The sequence below is a fragment of the Eutrema salsugineum genome, unplaced genomic scaffold (assembly GCF_000478725.1).
Source record: "Eutrema salsugineum unplaced genomic scaffold, Eutsalg1_0 scaffold_3, whole genome shotgun sequence".
Taxonomy (NCBI): domain Eukaryota; kingdom Viridiplantae; phylum Streptophyta; class Magnoliopsida; order Brassicales; family Brassicaceae; genus Eutrema; species Eutrema salsugineum.
Window position 1 is genome coordinate 2,421,251 of NW_006256756.1, and position 20,178 is coordinate 2,441,428.

Here is a 20,178-nt window from a genome sequence, read left to right on the forward strand (position 1 = left end):
AGAACCCCTCAAGGGTTCAACCATTGGAGAGGAAAATATTTCAAAAGATTCTTAATTTAATTTACTATAGTAAAAAATTGTTAAGAACCTCTTAAGGGTTTCAACCATTGGAGATGGTATTATAATCTAAATATAAATGCTGTTCACCCAAAACATCTCATGACACAAGGGAGGGAATATATGTTTTAAAACAACAATTTGATTCACTGATTTATAAATCAACGAGAACTCAACTCCGTGAAAATATTGCTCACTGACATTGAATCATTTTCAGATTGGAAATGACTTCCAGTGAAAGCAGGAGCGTTAGGTAAAGGAATGGTGATAGTCTCACTACCAAACCAAACTATTACCAAGCTCATGGTTGGCCTCTTTGCTGCATTCTCTTGAACACACAATAAACCAATCTGAATCAACTTAATGATCTCGTTTATCGGATCCTCTACCAGTAAAGGATCAATTATAACCTCAGGCTTTCCTTCAACCCATCTCTTCCATGCCTGCACCAAGAAAATATGTTCTTACTCTCTCCACATATATTACAAAATGAAAAGAATGAAGCAAAGACTAATATAATGTGAAAGAAGCTTACATAAGCTGCAAGTCCTTCCCCTTCAAAACTATTGTTTCTTTCACCACTTATCATCTCTAAAAGCATAACACCGAAGCTATATACATCAGATTTAGCTGAGATTTGCCCGTGGTTCAGGTATTCAGGAGCCATATATCCACTATATATATGGAAATTAATTCATGATTAGTTGATCCAATATCAAAGATTCTTTAAAAACATCATATGTATGTGTCTGTAAGGTTGATTGATATATTCTTACCGGGTTCCAGCTATTCGTCTTGTTTCAGCTCGAGTCTCATCAGTATCGAACAACCTTGCGGTCCCAAAGTCTGCAACTTTAGGGTTCATCTCTGCATCTAAAAGAATGTTGCTCGCCTTCAAGTCTCGGTGAATAATCTTCAGCTGAGAATCTTCATGAAGATAAAGAAGACCTCGAGCAATGCCTTCTATAATTCTGAATCTCACGTCCCATGTAAGAAGCGAACGCTTGTCCTCATCTAAAGAGTTCAAAGAAACATTGTTTTGATAAAAATTTCTAAACACAATTCAAAATGAAAGCATTTTTTTTGTAGGCTCACCGAAGATAAAGTGATCAAGACTTGAGTTGGGGACAAGCTCGTAGACAAGAATCTCTTCATCTGCTTCACTACAGAACCCAAGAAGCTTAACCAAATTCCTATGTTGGAGTCTTGTCAAGAGTGAGACCTCATTCTTAAACTCCGTATCTCCTTGTCCTGAACCTTTTGTTAATCTCTTCACCGCTATCTCTTGTCCATTTGGTAATGTCCCCTGAAACATGTTTTCAAGATCTGTTACTCATCCAAAACCAAGATCATTAGGAAATATATTGTTACTACCTTATGAACCGTGCCAAATCCACCTTGGCCAAGCTTATTTTCAGTCGAGAAGTCATCAGTTGCCATAGAGATCATACCAAGATCAAACCGTAACATAAATTGACCATCAGAATCAGAGTACTCTGCACTTCCAACTATAGTAAAGAAAAAGTAAATAAGTCTTACTCTCTACATCATAAGGTAGATTGACGCAAGAAACAAATTACACTTACGATGGGTTCTGTAGTTTGATCTTCTCCTACGAGCATAGAGTTTTATGAAACCAATAAACACCAGAAGATTAATGAAAGTAAGAACCGCAATTATGACGATAATTCCCCTATACCCTATGCTTCTTCCTGCAAATTATTACAACTTTTTTTAGTCTGAGAACCTCTTTATCATATACTTACAATTTGTGGCAATGTCATAACTAATTTGTTTTACCTTTCTTGACTGTTGTTATTGGGCTCCCATTTTCCGGAATCGGAGGTCGAGGAGGCGCAGGAACTCTTGTTACATTATCAAAAGCACCATGGAAGGCATATGGATCCCACCTGAAAAAACAGCTCGGACGATTAACCTCGCCTCCTTGTCTTCCCCAAAACTGTGTTTTCCAAAGCGCCACGCACTCTCTCAAACAACTCTTGCAATCTTGGGAAGTAATGTCGGGTGTGCATTGCATCAGCATGTAAACATTTGGAAACTCGGTGAACTCAGCTCTTTCGGCACCATAGTACTTAAGTACCACGGAGGAATTTTGAGCTTCCGTGGCAGTCTCGACGGTCCGATTAACCATTGCATCCCACTCTTGTTCGAAAAGGGTCATGTTCTTAGATGACTCGATGCTAAGTGGACTTGGGTAGATAATAGCAGGTCTAAGCTCGAGGTTCCCCAAAGTTGAGTGGTTTGAGGAACGTACAAGACAAGAAACATGGTCTTCAACGTCTTTGTCCCATGTGAACGAATCCATGCGGTTTAGACAATTCGATTGTATACCCTTAGTCGCGCTTTCCACACAATTCATACAAGCTTGTTGATCATAGCCCCTTGCGCAGAGGACAAGAACATGAACTCTGTTGGGGCTTTTGCCAAGTGAAGCATTGTAGAATCCACTATTGGCGATGACTTTATCAGCAAGAGTAGAGAAGAGACTGTCACGATTCTGAACGTAGCTGCTGTTAGCGTTGAAGAAGCTTCCGGCACACCCGACGGCGTTAACAACTTCGAGGGTTTGAAGAACAAGAAGAAGAGAAGAAGCGAGGAAGATCATCAAAGCAGGGCATTTCCTCATTTTTTATTTTTATTTTTATGTTTTTCTTTTCTTGTACTACTTTGTTAATTTAGATTCTTGTCATCTTTATATAGATGAAGATGAGATAAGAAACGAGTATTGGTTGGCTTCATTTATTGGCCTTTTATTTTTGTCTGGTCAAAGAAATATGATCGTTCGTCGTTGGCTGCTTGGTTATGGATTTTAGAAAGTTTTGCAAGGGGTAGCTGCAACTCGTAGAGAATATTACCAGTGTACTTTTGAAAAATGTAATTGCCAAAAAAAGGCATAGATGGTGTATTTATCTTACTTTGCTCCCATTTTTAGACTTTTTTGCCTTTTTTTTTTTCTTTTATCTTCTATTTACTTACTGAAAAATATTAAAACATACGAGACTCATTTAAATTCACTCATCAGCTTTTACACACTAAATTGTATAGGATCCACTTTAATTCATCAGTTTCTATACACTAAATCACACGAGACCTACCCATATATATACAACTATATGGATACTCATGTAAATATGCATATATATTTATATAGTTACATCCATCTATAATATATGCATGTGAATATGTATGTAAATATATATGTGTTTCTATATAGTTACATCTATTTATACTCTATGTACGTGGATATGCATATATATATATATATATATTTTAATATTTGTGTTTATGTTTACGCTACTATATGGATACGTATGTGTATATATATATATATATATCTATATAATTGCATAGATATCCATATATTTATGTTCACGTGGACGCTACTATATGGATACCCATGTGTTTATCACTAACTGACAAAAAAATTAAAAGTTTAAAAATATAAAATGGGTATCAAAGTATTAAAAAATAAATTATAGAATTCATAGTGTCAAAATAATTATTCGATTATTTTTTAAATAATAGATAAATAACAACAAACAAATATGGGAGGTGTGATATTAATAAAATAATAAATAAATAAATAATATAGATAAGTAGGCAAAAAGGTTAAAACAATTATTTGTGTTCTCTAAACAGAAAAAGTGTGTATTTTGGTAATTAAAACACAAAAGTCCATTTTTTAAACATTAGATAACTCAAAAATACACCTAATGGTAACACACTCTATTGGTAAATGATATATAAATATGAATTGCAGTATTAGAAAATTGTTAAAAACATATTAGTTAATGTAGAAAAACTTTCGTCATTAGAAGGAAAAGTTTATAACATGTTCAGTTATGTTCCCTTTCATAATTAGACATTTAAACCAAAGCTTAACAAAAGTCTAGTACTCTTTGTCTTTGACCCGCGTTGGAATAAATTCCAGGGAAGAAAAAAAATATAAAGAATGATGAAGATGGTGTCTATACAGAAAGAATGGTCAACTTTTGATTTGCATCTAAAATAAGTAAGGAGGTTTTTCACTTTTTTTTTTTGTATCTCATTTATCTCAGCGAAGAATACAAAATCAGATTGTGTTCAGGTCTATTTTCATGATTAACGTAAACTTGGTACTACCAGTTTAAATTATCAAACCGTTTTTGAGGTATTAATGTTGTTGACCAAAAAAAAATCCTTACACTATTCATAATCATAATTCATCATATTTATTACGAAAACAGACATATCTGTTAGTGTACGCATTATTTTATTAATTTGGAAGTCTATTGCTAATTGTATTGTTATTTTTTGTTGTGCAATCATGCAGCTCAGCTAGATGATTTTAATTTGGAGTATAGTGGGAAGAAGCTCTTCGGTTATCCTAATCCCCAATATATATATTTTTTTGGAAGACATGTCAATTTAATTTATTTTTCTTACAACTAGCTAGACAAAGATATTAATTTAGTATATGACGTGAGAAATGGGTTCAAAAATAGAACTTTAATTTGTCATTTAGTTATTTTTTTAACACAATAGTTTTTCACTTAGTTAAATTACACGTTTTTCATAAGTATGTAATTATATTTACTATCATGTACATGTGGATAATATAATTATTTATAATGTTGAATACATACTGATACGTCATTTACGAAAAATTTATAATGAGTATTCTTTAAAAGGTACGTTTGATAAAAGGATAACATGTTAAAAAATTTCAAAATGTTTTACCGTTCTCTTTGCTATTTTCTAATACGAACTTCTGGAACTTCCATTTATGTAAAAAAAATAGAACTTTAATTTGTCATTTAGTTATTTTTTGAACAAAATAATTTGTCATTTAGTGAAATTACACGTTTTTCGTAAGTATATGTGATTATATATACTATCATGGGATAATAATATTATTTCTTATGTTAATTACATACTGATATGTCATTTACGGAAAAAATTATAATGAGTATTCTTTTAAAGGTACATTTGAAAAAAAAAACATTTTGCATAATTTTTTATTGTTTTTTTTTTGGGTTAAATTATTTTTTTTTTTATTGTTCTCTTTGCTATTTTCTAATATGAACTTCTGGAACTTCCATTTCCGTTAAAATGTTTTCATATATTACCATCTACCTAATTTAGTATTTATTTGACATCTCACTTCTTTCATATTGTCTGTTGAAATATGAAATGACACACTAGATTTGTAAACTAAATTTTTTATTGATAACACTATTCTTGTCAACAGTTTATAAGTAAACTTGTGAAATATTTTTTTTTAATAGCTCACCTACAATTTCTCATGATTAATAGCCCACCTACTAATGATTTTAAAATTTCTTTGTTTTTGTCATTTATCATCAAATGTAAATATAAATAAATTTACTATTGCCAATTGAAATATAAGCATCCTTTGTTCTGTACAATTACATTCTCTAATTTAGTTGGTACATCGGAGTTAGTTGATTTGAATACGATGGATTTTGATAGTTTTTTTTTTGTCAGCACGGAGGATTTTGATAATGTAAGGTCGTTAATATAATGTTATTTTTTTCTCCATCAACATGCAATATATTAAGATTGAAGTTGACGTGTTGTATACGTCCAAAAGTAATGCATTTCAGAGGAAGCACCGTGATACTTTCATGGAAAACCAAGACCTTTCAGTTGACCAAAAAAGTTATCAAAGTGTTTAATTTGGCTCATTGGGACAACAAAAAATTTTGGTTGAGGCTTTGAATGGTTGTAAATATTTAAGACCTTTCAGGACAACGAAGTGTTTGCCATGTCGTTTACGTCAAGCGAAAAAGAGGGGGAAAAGGTCTTTTCCTTGCTCCTTACGTCACCATAAAATGTTAGGGCTTTTCACTGATAAACGATGTGATAATAGTAAAGCCTCTTCTTTTCTATATTCTTGTTTGATTGCCAAATAATTATAGTTACTGCTTTAAAACAATATGTTTTGATTAACACAAATTTATAACTCAACGAGAACTCAACTCCGTGAAGACAGTGCTCATTGACATTGTACCATCCTCAGATTGGGATTGATTCCCTGTGAAAGCTGGAGCCTTGGGTGAAGGAATGGTGATAGTCTCACTGCCAAGCCAAACTATTACAGAGCTCATGGTTGGTCTGTTTGTTGGATTCTCTTGAACACACAACAAACCAATCTGGATCAGCTTAATGATCTCGTTACTCGAATTATCTACCAAGAAAGGATCAATTATAATCGCAGGCCTTCCTTCTTTCCATCTCTTCCATGCCTGAACCAAAAAAAAAAAAAAGATCCAATCACTTACTAGAGAGGTGTGAAAATACAAAATGAAATACCATGAACAAAGACGGATTTGTGAAGAAACTTACGAAAGCTGCAAGTCCTTCTCCTTCGAAGCTATTGTTTCTTTCCCCACTTATCATCTCAAGAAGCATAACACCGAAGCTATATACATCAGATTTAGCTGAGATTTGCCCGTGGTTAAGGTATTCAGGAGCCATATATCCACTACATATATGGAAATTAATTCATGATTAGTTGATCCATATATCCACTATACATGCAACTAATAGTGTTAATTGATGGTGAGCATATTTACGTATCTTCAAAGTTGATTGCTATGTTCTTACCGGGTTCCAGCTATTCGTTTTGTTTCAGCTCGAGTCTCATCAGTATCGAACAACCTAGCGGTCCCAAAGTCTGCGACTTTAGGATTCATCTCTGCATCTAGTAGAATGTTGCTCGGCTTCAAGTCTCGGTGAATAATCTTCAGCTGAGAATCGTCATGGAGATAAACAAGACCTCGAGCAACGCCTTCTATAATTTTGAACCTCACCTCCCATGTAAGAAGCGAACGCTTCTCGTCATCTGCAGATTTTAAAGAAACATTTTCTTGCTAAGAGGTTCCAAAACTATCGAAAATGTAGTCATGTTTCCAAGGCTCACCGAAGATAAAGTGATCAAGACTTGAATTGAGGACAAATTCGTAGACAAGAATCTCTTCGTCTCCTTCATTACAGAACCCAAGAAGCTTAACCAGATTCCGATGTTGGAGTCTTGTCAATAGTGAAACCTCATTCTTAAACTCTGCATCTCCTTGTCCTGAACCTTTTGTCAATCTCTTCACCGCTATCTCTTGGCCATTTGGTAATGTCCCCTGAAAGCGGTTCTCAATATATATTATTTTATTTAAGACCAAGGTTGATTAAGAACTCATAATTAGGAAGAAAAGAAAGGTTATTACCTTATAGACCATACCGAATCCACCTTGGCCAAGCTTATTTTCAGGCGAGAAGTCATCGGTTGCCATTAAGATCATACCAAGATCAAATCTTAACATATATTGACCATCCGAATCATGGTATTCTGCATTACCGACTCAAAAATAAAAGAAATAAGTCTTACTCTCTACATCATAAATGTTGTTGAAGCAAAAAAGAAGCTAACACTTACCATTGATTCTTTTGTTTAATTTTCTCCTCCGAGCATTGATTTTGAAGAAACCAATAAACACCAAAAGATTAATCAAAGTAAGAACCACAAATATCGCTATAATTCCCCTATACCCTATGCTTCTTCCTGCAAATTATTGACCTTTTTTTAAGTCTGGGACCATCTTTATCATATACTTACAAATTGTGGCAATGCCATAACTCATTTGTTTTACCTTTCTTGACTGTTATTGGGCTCCCATTTTCCGGATTCGGAGGCCGAGGAGGGGCAGGAACTCTTGTTACATTATCAAAAGCACCATGGAAGGTATAAAAATCCCACCTGAAAAAACAGCTCGGACGATTAACCTCGCCTCCTTGTCTTTTCCAAAACTGTGTTTTCCAAAGCGCCACGCAATCTCTCAAACAACTCTTGCAATCTTGGGAAGTAATGTCGGGTGTGCATTGCATCAGCATGTAAACATTTGGAAACTCGGTGAACTCAGCTCTTTCGGCACCATAGTACTTAAGTACCACGGAGGAATTTTGAGCTTCCGTGGCAGTCTCGACGGTCCGATTAACCATTGCATCCCACTCTTGTTCGAAAAGGGTCATGTTCTTAGATGACTCGATGCTAAGTGGACTTGGGTAGATAATAGCAGGTCTAAGCTCGAGGTTCCCCAAAGTTGAGTGGTTTGAGGAACGTACAAGACAAGAAACATGGTCTTCAACGTCTTTGTCCCACGTGAACGAATCCATGCGGTTTAGACAATTCGATTGTATACCCTTAGTCGCGCTTTCCACACAATTCATACAAGCTTGTTGATCATAGCCCCTTGCGCAGAGGACAAGAACATGAACACTGTTGGGGCTTTTGCCAAGTGAAGCATTGTAGAATCCACTATTGGCGATGACTTTATCAGCAAGAGTAGAGAAGAGACTGTCACGATTCTGAACGTAGCTGCTGTTAGCGTTGAAGAAGCTTCCGGCACACCCGACGGCATTAACAACTTCGAGGTTTTGAAGGACAAGAAGAAGAGAACAAGCGAGGAAGACCATCAAAGCAGGGCATTTCCCCATCCCTTTTTTCTGTTAACTATGATAAAACTTTTTTCTTTTCTTTTCTTGTACTACGTACGTTATTGTTATGGAGTAATCGATTTAAGAGCAATGTTATACTTATAAAGGTGAGACGAGAAAACGAGTATTATTGACTTCTAAAGACTGAGAAAATGTGTATTGGCATTATTTCTAGATGACCTTAAAACCAAGTTATAGGCTAGATATTTATTCCATGGTAGGACTAATTAAGGGACTTAGAAACAGTCCTAAATTTACTAGAAAAGTCCAAATATTCTAGCAAATTGTGAAACGACAAACTAGCGCTTCAAATCTCGAGAGAAAAAATGACTAGAAGAAAAATCTGGTCTAAAAGAAACTAGAAAGGAATACTAGCCACCGTGTGAATTCAATTCTACATAATCTATACTATTAAAAAAGATTATATTTCGAAACACTTTAATTTTCCTAAATAAATTGAATCTGTTTCCAAACAAGTATTAAACATGTTGTCAAAAATTATTTAATCTATCATAAACTTGAAAATTATAAACTAAATATATTTGAATCAAAAATACTTAAAATAATTATCATTCCTCATTTTACGTCTTATAATCCGCATAATGCATGTTGTTGGCAGATTCATTAAGTCACGCTGTCGACACTAACACAATTACCAGTTCCATCATGTTCGATCTAACTAGTTGCACTTGATTAAACCGATTTGATTTTGGAATTTTTGAAACGAGTCTATAATTCTTTTGATGAAACGCTTACATCTCTTGGGCAGACCCGTGCCTATGTGGTAAGATTTGAAACATTGACCTACAGGCCATTATTTTGAAAAAGAATTGAAAGGTTCAATTAATGTTAATTATTAATATTATCTATTATATTAAAACAGAAACACATTTAGTGATTGCTTCCGAACACTCCCAAATTTTTTTTTAAATATTTTATTTTATATTTATATTTAATTCCGAAAATAAGGTATTAATTTAGATATTTTTAGATTCTCCTTAAATATAGGTGATAATTAATTTAAAACATTTAGTTTATATTGATATTTAATTTCAAAAATTAGTTATTCATTGAAATATTTTAAATTTCCTTAAATATTGTCATATTTAAATAAAATTTCAAATTATTAAAGATTTTAATAATTATATTTAATTGCCAAAATTTAGATTTAATTTAATTTAAAATTCAAAAATTTTAAAAATTATAATTAAATTTTATTACAAAAATTTAGGTAATAATTTTAATTACTTTAAAATTTTTTAAATATAGGCTAAATTTAATTTAAAATTATAAATTTAAATTATACTTTCATAATAGCATAAATGGTAAACGAATATTTTATTGTATTTTATCATAATCAAACGGTCTAAAATATCAAATATTTAAGATAAATAAATATGTATATTATACAATAATATGATGGAGCTAATTAAGGTTATGTATTATTATATTTCACGTCCTATACAGGTTAGTCTGTTAAAACATGTAAGATATTAATATGATTTGAGGTAAATAAATGAACAAGTTTGCCAATTTATAGATATATCTATTTTTATAATAATATAAATGGTACTTGAATATCTTATATATTTTAACGTAATCAAATCGGCCTAAAATATTTAATATTAGTGAATATTTTTATAATTTTTATATTATAATAATATAATAGAGCAGGTTAGGATTATGCATTTATAATTACATTCTTATACAAGTTAGTTTTTCAAAACATGTAAGATATTAAAAAAAAAATTTAAAACAACTAAACGGATAGATTAGCCAATTCATAGATATATAGATTATTTATATGTAAATTCACATAACTAAAATCACATAATTAAATTTACATAATTAAAATCATATAATAACAAATTTTATAATTAACATTAAATCAAAATATACTTAATTAACTCATATTCTTATTCTATTAATATATAAATTTATACTATTTAAAGTTATAACATGATAAAAAATTGTCCTGCAAAAAAAATAGCTCGACACCAGGATGATGAAAAGCTTAACACATCTCATTTTTATTATTTTTTCATATTTTAAAAATTGAAAAATAAATATTCTTGATTTAAGAAAATAAATAAATGATAAAAACAACTTATATATCTAAACAAAAAAAAATACAAATTATATTAGAAAACAACAAAAAAAATTTTGTGCGGATGCACAAGGTTAAAATCTAGTTTTAAAATTGAAAGATTTAGATTTAGTTTAAAAACAAAAAAAAATCTTTAATAAAATTAGCAACTAAATGAATAACATAATACAATATTAGAACAACATACAAAGTCATCTAAACAATTAGATAAAATAATTTCTTATATATAAAATTACATTTTCAACTCTCTATTTTTTTGTTAAATTTTTGAAAACTTATTGCTTTCTTTTTCTTCTTTCTGAACAACCACATAATCAAAAACTATTTGCCAATTGTTAATTTTTTTAATTATAATTTTATTTTATCTAATATCATGATTAGTTTGATTTATGATTTGTTAATCTGATTTTTCTTTATTTTATTTAAGATAATGATTATTAATAATAGTTTTATATGAATATGAATTGATGATATTATTATTTATTTATATGTTTTAAATTTGTTTTATATGAATATGAGATGAAGATGGTTAATTAAAGTTTTCAACACATACAACAGATTAATTATAATCTTTTTTAAAAAAAATATTGTTTATAGGCTTTGTATCTCTGGGCACGGTTCTGTTCTCGGGTCCAGTTCTTTTCTATTCTTGGACGGCTTTCAGCGTTGGGATAGGAGTGAAAGAAGCAACCTGCTCACGAACACTGCAGACTTGTTGCTCATACAACATTAAAAGCTATAGTTTGAAAGGAACAGCCGATTTCACAGCAACGCATCAACCTCAGTTTATCAAAAAGAAAGAAAGATATCAACCTCTCCGCAAAACCATTTTCAAGGCATTAATTGATCAACTAATCCAAGATGCAACCTTTGCATAGAAGAAACGTAAGAATTGATATATCTGATGCAAACTCAAAAGTTACATAGGCTTCCAATTTAAAACCAATTGACGATAAGTGGATTGGTCCATGTCCCTTATATAATACTTAAGATTTTTTTTTAACTACCGATGTGGGATATATTCTCTAATACGCCCTTTTGAGATGATGGCTCTCAACCTATCAATCTTGGTATGTTTGGGCTTGGATCGACGGCATTCGGGCCTGGTCGATGACTGGACCAACTTTGGGTCAGATCAGGTTGGTTTGTGTAGATCGGATTCTGATACCATGTTAAGTTACACGGGCTTTCAATTTAAAACCAATTGGCGATAAGTAGATTGGTCCATGTTCCTTATATATTACTTAAGATCTCTTCCAACTACTGATATGAGATATATTCCCTAATACAAACTTGGCTTACTCATGAGTAAATAGAGTAATTTGACTTTCTTCCAAAATGTATAGGTTCTCATCTTTTTTAGCACGGAATAGCCTCTTAGTCCCATCCTTTTGTAATATTATCAAACAATCTCACTATGAATGAAATTAAAATACTTATTAAAAAAAAAAAACACTACAACTCCAAAAGTGTTTTGTGGATGTTGGCTCAGGTTCAATAATGAAATATCGAAAAGTGAAACTCAAATATGATGCCAAATACAAAGTGAAACACAGTTGGTTTAATTAAATATTGAACAGTTGTGTTTTATCCAGTATTTAATGTCTAAAATCTGAAAGGTTATGTGTGTCGTTTGATATGTTAAAAGTTTTTAAAAAGTTAGTTTTATTCAAATATTTTTATGCCAAACTGCTGGATTTTGTATGCCAGACTACGTAGTCTTCCCCTTTGATTGATGAATGTTCAAAAAAAAAAGTATGCATGGTGGGTGTATCTAACAAATCAAAAGACCAGGCACAATATCAAAATTTAGTGAGTGCACACTTAAATTTAGTTAAAACACTGGTGCACATGCACCCCCTCTCCCTTCACTACATTTGCCCATGCATACATTAAAATTATTTAACTTAATTTTAATATTGTCTGTTAAAATATAAAATGACACACTAGATTTGAAAACTATATTGTTTTATTGATAACACTATTTTTCAGCAATTTATAAATAAACTTGTGAAATAATTTTTTAACAGCTCACTTACAATTTCTAATGATTTTAAAATTTCTCTTTTTTGTCATTTATCATGAAATGTATCTATAAATAAATTTATTATAGAATTGGATATCAAACCAACTTGATTGTATTGAATGATATTTACAAGGTATTTATACATCACATTTTTCACACAAATTTTTCTCAATTACCGATGTGGGACAAAATCTTTATTTACAAAATATAAAATATTCCTAAAATTAAGGAATTCAGATATATCCCAATACGCCCCCTCACCTTAAAGCGTGAAGATCCTGAACGCCCAACTTGGACAGTATAGTATCAAACTGAGATCGTCCTAATGCTTTGGTTAAGATGACGGCGAGCTGATTAATGGTACGAACATGTTGGGTAGCAATAACACCTTCCTGAACATTTTGGATAGCAATAACACCTTCCTGAGCAGTGTCTCTCACATCATGGCAACGTTTTCTATGTCCTTTGTACGTTCATGGAAAACAAGATTTTTTGCACTGTTAATAGCAGTCTCACTGTAAAAAAAAAAAGAGTAGGTGCAACCTGTTTGATGCCCAATTATTTCAACAATTTTTGAAGCCACTTAACCTCACGAAGACCTGCTGCCTTTGCCTGATACTCAGTTTTGGTAGAGGAATGAGAGACTGTATCCTGCTTCTTAGTTCGCCAAGAAATCGGAGATCCACCAAGTAAAACAATAAACACACTAAGAGAACATCAAGTCAATGGACACTATGACCAATCTGAGTCACAATAGATCGTAAGCGTCAAATCTAATCAGCTTTGAGGAAAATACCCTGGCCAGGAGAACCCTTTAGAAAATAAACAACTCGAATCACAGCTTTTCAATGAGTTTGCTTAGGCTCTTGAATAAACTGAGACAAAGTGTGTACAGCATAACTTAACTCAAAACGAGTATAAGTAAGGTAAATCAAACGTCCGTCCAGTATCTGATATTGAGTCAGATCAGACAGAAGAGAACTCTCATGAGAGCCAGCTTGTGATTCTGTTCTAGAGGAGTAAGAGCTGGCTTAGAGCAAAGATTACCCGTGTCATCAATGATTTTTAAAGTGTACTTGCGCTGTGACAAGAAAATACCTTCCGATCCTTGACTGACTTCAATGCCGAGAAAATGTTTGAACTTGTCTAAGTCCTTCATCGAAAAACACTTACTCAAGTAATCTTTAAACTTGTGAAGCATGTAACCATCATTTCCACAAATAACAAGGTCATCAACATACACCAAAATACGCAAGAAAATACCTTTCGATCCTCGATTATTTCCCATGACAACTAGACGGGTCTTGTACCGCTCAATCATCCCGTCAGCTTTGTACTTTGTCTTAAAGACCCATTGACTGCCGAGTGCAACCTTGCCTGGTGGCAAATCAGTGATATCCCACATCTGATTACGTTCACAAGCAACAACTTCAGTGTTTATAGCATCGTTCCACACTTTGATTTGGACAGCCTCTTTGAAATGCTTAGGTTCATGAGATTCCGTAATCGCAGCTAAGAAAGCACGATGCCTTGGAGAAAAATTAGTATCGGAAATGTAATCTGTCAACGGGTAAAAGGCATTACTATTGCAAGTGACTGTGTTACACACAAAATCTTTGAGTAAAACGGATCGAGTCCATTGTCTGTGTCCACGACCGAGCTGCTCTTCGACTACAAGCGGCTCATTAACAACATCAGCAACAACAACAACATTTGTGTCCACTTTAGACTCAACATCCTCTGTGACAGGTGGTGCAGAGGAAAGAGAGGAGACAACAGCATCATCAACTGGTGGTGAATTATCTTCTACTCCAATATCGAAAGAAGTTGAGTCAGTACACCCCCTTGCTAAAGGATCCGAACAAACACGCCAATCCTCATTATAAGTAACAATTGGTGATGAAACAGAGTAAGAAACATGTGATTGAGCAGACAACATCTCGTGATACAATGAACTCGTTACGGTCAATGTCGAAGACCTTCTAGCCCTTCTTCCCAAAAAGATAACCAACAAATACACAAAGGCGGCTACGTTTGCCAGACTTGTCTTTGTCTCGAGTAGTACGGTGAGTATAGCACGCCGAACCAAAAACACGCATAGAGTGTAATCTGGTTTGACTCCATGAAGGATTTCATATGGAGAACGATTGTGATGAGTGGCAGTAGGTGTACGATTGATCAAGTGAAGCAGACTGCTTCACGCCAGAACTTAATTGGTAAACTAGCCTGAAACAATAAGGCTCTTGCCACATCAAGAATATGTCTGTGCTTACGTTCGACTCTACCATTCTGATGTGGAGTCCTGACGCAAGATGTCTGATGTATAATCCCATGCTCACGAAAAAATGAGGAGAGACATATGAAATCTGTTCCGTTATCACTGCGAACCACCTTGACAGACTTGCCAAATTGTTTTTCTGTGTATGCCAAAAAATTGTGTTAAGACTTGGTGCACTTCCGATTTCTCGAGTAGAAAATGTGTCCAAACAGCTCTCAAAAAATCGTCAACGATGGTTAAAAAATAAACTGCTCCACAAGAAGAAAGAGCTCGGTATGGACCCTAAACATCACAATGTATTAAAGAAAAACAATTGGTTATTTTACTAATACTGTCTGGAAAAACCTCTATAGTTTGTTTAGCTTGAAAACACACATCACAAAACTTTGGGCTAACAGAAGCAAATGAACTAGAAAACGAAGGTATAGCCGAAAGCACAGAAAAACTAGGATGCCCCAAACGCTGGTGCCATAAAGTCTGACAAAAAGCCACATCGACAGTGTGAATCTTCGCGGTAGCAACATCCGTCAAGTAATATACCCCATCTCGTTCTTCACCAGTTCCAATCAGAGTCCTCGAAAAATGGTCTTGCATGATACAAACAATATCAGTAAACATAGCAAAACAACTTGTGCCTTAATATCTTAGAGACTGAAATCAGTCTGTAATTCACCGAAGGCACATAAAGAACATTAGTCAACGAGACTTTTTTCGAAAGAGAAAACACTCCCATGCTCAACGCAAAGGTTTTACTTCCATCTGTGAAACCCACAGAATATAGTGGAATAAACACAAGATTGGTTAAGAGAGATAAATTCCCGGTCATATGGTGGGAGACTCCTATGTCAAGAATAACGTCGCCATATTTAGTTTAACTAGACAATTTATCAGAGGTACTGGTGCCTGATTTTTCTTTGATCATTTGAGAAAGCACCTGCCACTGCTCTGGAGTAAACTCTGGAAAAGGAGAAGCATGCAAACATGTAGAATGAGCAATTGTGACCTCCTCTACTCTTACCTGCACCATGGCCGCCACGATCGCCACCTTTCTCACTATGCTCTGTTAACACTCAGGAAACCCCATGATTTGCTAACAATCCTTTTTCTCATGCCCTGAATGACTACAATGAGAACAGAGCATCCAAGATTTCAAGACAAAAACCTCAGCGCTTGATCCCAAAGTTGTTTCCTGATTCATAAAGCCAGCAGCATCCTGCTGCTGTTCCCGAGCACGAACGCCACCCAAACACTGTTCTTCTCTCATGATTTTGGAGTAGACCTCTTCAATCGACATTAGTGGATCTTGTTGATAACACCATATTTTGACCACTTTTATCGATCGATTTTAAATGCTTTTCAAATGCTTTTTATTTATTTTAAGTTTTTTTTTCTATTATTTTCTAGTATTTGTAATTTCAAAACTCTTTTCAGGTAATTAAGGCAAAAGGTGTGCATTTTGGATAAATTCAGGCCGCCCGAAGTTTTACATCCGATGAAGACTTTATCACCGTCAGATCATCCCCAAAATGGGACTGATTATAACGGATACAACTAGCTTTCAAATGCAATTGGTTTGGAGGCAATCTAATGGTTAGATCTCCGGATATCCTTGATGAACTGAAGACATGTTCTGCAGTCTCGCGAAGGAAGCAAGCACAGAATGAAGATTCAACCTTAAAGACCAATCCCCGCGGGTCCAGGAGCCACGACCACGGGGAACACACTCTTGACCGCGGTTACGACTCTCTGGCCGCGGCCAAACCCCAATTCACCGCGGTCAGAAGCCTCGCGACCAGTGCCGACTAAAAAGCTGGCCCATGACCGTGTTTCAAGCCCAATTCATCTTCTCTTCATAGAAAACCCTAAGGACGACTGGAGAGAGTTGGAGACCTATAAATATGTATCTTTGGAGACCTATTTTCGTGTGCCTCATAAGAATCCCTTTTGGGAGCCACCAAATTTAGTTTTCTAGGGTTTTTATGCTTTTATGTTCTTAGTTCTTAGTTTAGGGAGATAGAGATTTCTCTTGAACCCTCTTTATGTTCTACCTTTATTTTAATTCGGTTTTTACTCTTATGCATTTTTCAATTTCGTTTTTATCTTCTTCATATTAGATTAGTTGTTTAAAGGATTTGAAGAGAAGTTCTTCTCTGAGCCCAGCTCTTAAAATCGAGATGCTTCTTCTTCTTCTCCTTGTCTGTTTTTCTTTACTTCTTTCTTCTTATTAATCTATGCACGTCTTTTCTATTTACTTTATGCACGTTTTGGAATGATGAGGTATGAGTTTAAAGGCTCGATCGAAGGGAATCGACTATGTTCGATAAGGATTCTTCGCGAGATAAACCAAAGCCGAATTCTAGAAAATTTTCTTCTAAACTATTACTTAAAGCATGGATCTAGCGTCGCGAACTAGAGACTGATCTAGGTCCTTGGTGTTGCGAAAGTATTCATCTGGGGCTGGATCTAGTTTGAGAAGAGCAGATCGACCATATGAGTGGAAACCTACCTATGGGAGAGTTGTGAATGTTGACGAGTCTTAAACATAATGCATCTTTTCCCTTCCAAGGCCAGAGTGGAAACCTACTGGTCAGGGTTGCGAGAGATAGTTGGTTATGATCACGACAGTGGCGTAGTCATACGTCCGTGACTCGAGTTCTAAGAATTTACTAGGGTCAATATTAAGAGCTTTGTTCATCCTTTAGATTTATTATCGATTTATTCACTTATGGTTTTCAAAAACCCTTTTTAAAACCCTTTTCAATCCGTTTTCAAATCCCTTTTTGAAATACATATATAGAAATCGCACAACCTATCCAAAACCCGTTTTTCGTCTTAGACTTCGTTTACTAATTCTGGTTCTAAGGTTTTGCAGGTAAAGCGTGGATTCTATGTGGATCGACACCCTAAGTACTACAACCCACTGCTGTGCACTTGCAGATATCTAGGGTTATAAATTTAAAACTTGAAGCCGCGAAGTCAACCCTAGCAGCATCACTTGTCCAATGAGTGAGGAGCACAGATATCCATACCGCGAGTCATCAAGGCCCATAAGGAACTGGTGAACTTTCTCGTTGTCTCTCTTTCTTTCACAATTGTCTTCGCTGCTCCATAAGTACACAATGACAAAGGTTGATAAACCATCAGCTCATCCCAAAGCGTGGTCAACTTGCCGTAATAATCGAACACCGACTGTCCCTGTTGATGACACCCTGCAAGCTGCGCTTTGAGCTGATGAACACGAACTTCGTTTTCCACCGAGAAATATGCTTCAAGTTTTCCCAAAGCTGACATGCTTCGGAAACAAAGATTACGGTAGTTTTCACCTTTGGTTCATTGATGCCTTTATCTAACCGACGATCATGGAATTTGCTGCAATCCACTTTCTGGTTTTTTCAAGGTTCTGTTAATGAAACCCATATTACGCTTGGCTTGAAGTGCATTAAGCATCTCGTTAGCCCACAGATTGTAATTCTCTCCTTCAACATGGCCGGAATGATCATCAAACCGGGATAATCCGATTCATACAACACATACAGAGAAGGAGACACTGTCTCCACAGTTGCAATCTCACCAGATCGTGCAGCTGCTTTCTCTCCATACATAATAACAAACTATTCGTTCAAACATTGAACAAACTGGCAAAATATTATTTTGCGGAAGATATAGACTATAAGCTCTGATACCATGTAGAATTTGGATACTGAACTAACTTGATTATATTGAATGACATTTACAAGGTATTTATACATCACATTCTCCACTCAAACTTTTTTTACAACTGATGTGGGACAAAATCCTTATTTACAAAATATAAAATAATCCTAATACTAAGGGATTCATATATATCCCAATATTTATCATTGCCAATATTGAAATATAAGCATCATCTGTTCTATACAATTATATTGTTCAATTTAATTGGTACATCGGAGTTAGTTGATTAGAATACGAGTATACAGATGATTTTAATAGTTTTTTTATTTTTTTTTGTCAGAATAGAGAATTTTGATAATGTAAGGTCGTTAATATAAGGTTTTTTTTCTTCAACATGCAATATAGTAACTAAGTTTGAAGTTGACGTGTTGTATATGTCCAAAGTTATGCATTTCAGAGGAAGCACCGTAATACTTTCATGGAAAACCAAGACCTTTCAGTTAACCAAAAAAATTATCAAAGTGTTTAATTTGGCTCATTGTGAAAAAAAAAAGTTTGGCTGAGGCTTTGAATGGTCGTAAATATTTAAGACCTTTCAGGACAACGAAGTGTTTGCCATGTCGTTTACGTCAAGCGAAATAGAGGGGGAAAATTTCCTTGCACCTTACTTACGTCAGCATAAAATGTTAGGGCTTTTTCACTGATAAACGATGTGATAATAGAAAATTCTTTTTTTTTTATATATATTATAGTATTTGTGAAGTGATTTACGATTTGGTTTAATGCAAAGATTATATTGTCGTTTTGATTAATGAAATTCTGATAATTTGATTGGTTACTAATTGTTATAATTTGATTAGTTAAATTAGCTAATTTTTAATCATTAAAATTGATATTAATTGTTTTAAAAATGGAAAACTTCTGTTATTGTTATTGAGATTAGAAAAGTCGTGAGCCATAACTTTTTCTCTCGAATAACTTGGCCCAAATCTAAATTCCAAAATCGATTAAGCTAATATATAAATTTTAATTTATTGTGTTCAATAAAAAAGGCGTGTTGGTTTGATGTTCCGTTTTGTCAATAAATGGTATATGAGTTCGAATCCCATCTTGTGACTGTGATTTTTTTTTTCTTTTTTTTTTATGAATGTGTTTTTTTTAAGAAAAAAAAGAAACTATGTAAATAAATATTGTTCTGATTTTGTTAACATCTTATAAGATAGTAATGAGATTTTAAAAATTATGTGTTCATTATTAGTTAGTAAAAATTCACGAGATGGACTTTTATTTTTCTATATATTTAAATAAACATAATAAATTATAGTAAAAATACTGAAAGATGCAGAATAGAGTTTTAAAATATATATATATATATATATGAATTAATTATTATCTAAAACAGATATTAGTTTTAATATTATAATAAATAATAAATTAAATAATAATCATCTCATAAATGAAAAACATATACTTTCTTTATTTGATTTAGGGGGTGTTATTCAATATGTATGTTGAAATCAACTCTACTAGATTAGAGTAGATCAG

At 33.7% G+C, this 20,178-nt stretch overlaps 2 protein-coding genes across 2 annotated transcripts; both read right to left on the bottom strand.

The window, feature by feature from the left end:
- Nucleotides 1–122: 122 nt before the first annotated feature.
- On the bottom strand, nucleotides 123–2,736 carry LOC18014393 (putative cysteine-rich receptor-like protein kinase 39). The gene is made up of 7 exons (XM_006396621.2): nucleotides 1,858–2,736; nucleotides 1,644–1,769; nucleotides 1,432–1,565; nucleotides 1,153–1,363; nucleotides 834–1,071; nucleotides 593–731; nucleotides 123–500 (listed from the first exon to the last, which is right to left on the bottom strand). The coding sequence occupies exons 1-7, from the start codon at nucleotides 2,702–2,704 to the stop codon at nucleotides 219–221; spliced, it is 1,977 nt and encodes a 658-aa protein (XP_006396684.1). The 5' UTR covers nucleotides 2,705–2,736; the 3' UTR covers nucleotides 123–218.
- Nucleotides 2,737–5,947: 3,211 nt separating this feature from the next.
- LOC18014394 (putative cysteine-rich receptor-like protein kinase 39) lies at nucleotides 5,948–8,616 on the bottom strand. The gene is made up of 7 exons (XM_024154426.1): nucleotides 7,725–8,616; nucleotides 7,511–7,636; nucleotides 7,302–7,423; nucleotides 7,004–7,214; nucleotides 6,688–6,925; nucleotides 6,427–6,565; nucleotides 5,948–6,326 (listed from the first exon to the last, which is right to left on the bottom strand). The coding sequence occupies exons 1-7, from the start codon at nucleotides 8,566–8,568 to the stop codon at nucleotides 6,045–6,047; spliced, it is 1,962 nt and encodes a 653-aa protein (XP_024010194.1). The 5' UTR covers nucleotides 8,569–8,616; the 3' UTR covers nucleotides 5,948–6,044.
- Between the last annotated feature and the right edge of the window lie 11,562 nt (nucleotides 8,617–20,178).

Excerpts from the sequence above, each read along its gene's own strand:
- LOC18014393 (XM_006396621.2), bottom strand. The coding sequence starts at position 2,704 with ATGAGGAAATGCCCTGCTTTGATGATCTTCCTCGCTTCTTCTCTTCTT. Across the intron at positions 1,364-1,431 it reads GATTTGGCACGGTTCATAAG|GGGACATTACCAAATGGACA; the intron begins GTAGTAACAATA and ends AACATGTTTCAG. Across the intron at positions 501-592 it reads GGGAAGGACTTGCAGCTTAT|GCATGGAAGAGATGGGTTGA; the intron begins GTAAGCTTCTTT and ends TTCTTGGTGCAG.
- LOC18014394 (XM_024154426.1), bottom strand. The coding sequence starts at position 8,568 with ATGGGGAAATGCCCTGCTTTGATGGTCTTCCTCGCTTGTTCTCTTCTT. Across the intron at positions 7,424-7,510 it reads ATTAAACAAAAGAATCAATG|AATACCATGATTCGGATGGT; the intron begins GTAAGTGTTAGC and ends TCGGTAATGCAG. Across the intron at positions 6,926-7,003 it reads TCTTGATCACTTTATCTTCG|ATGACGAGAAGCGTTCGCTT; the intron begins GTGAGCCTTGGA and ends TAAAATCTGCAG.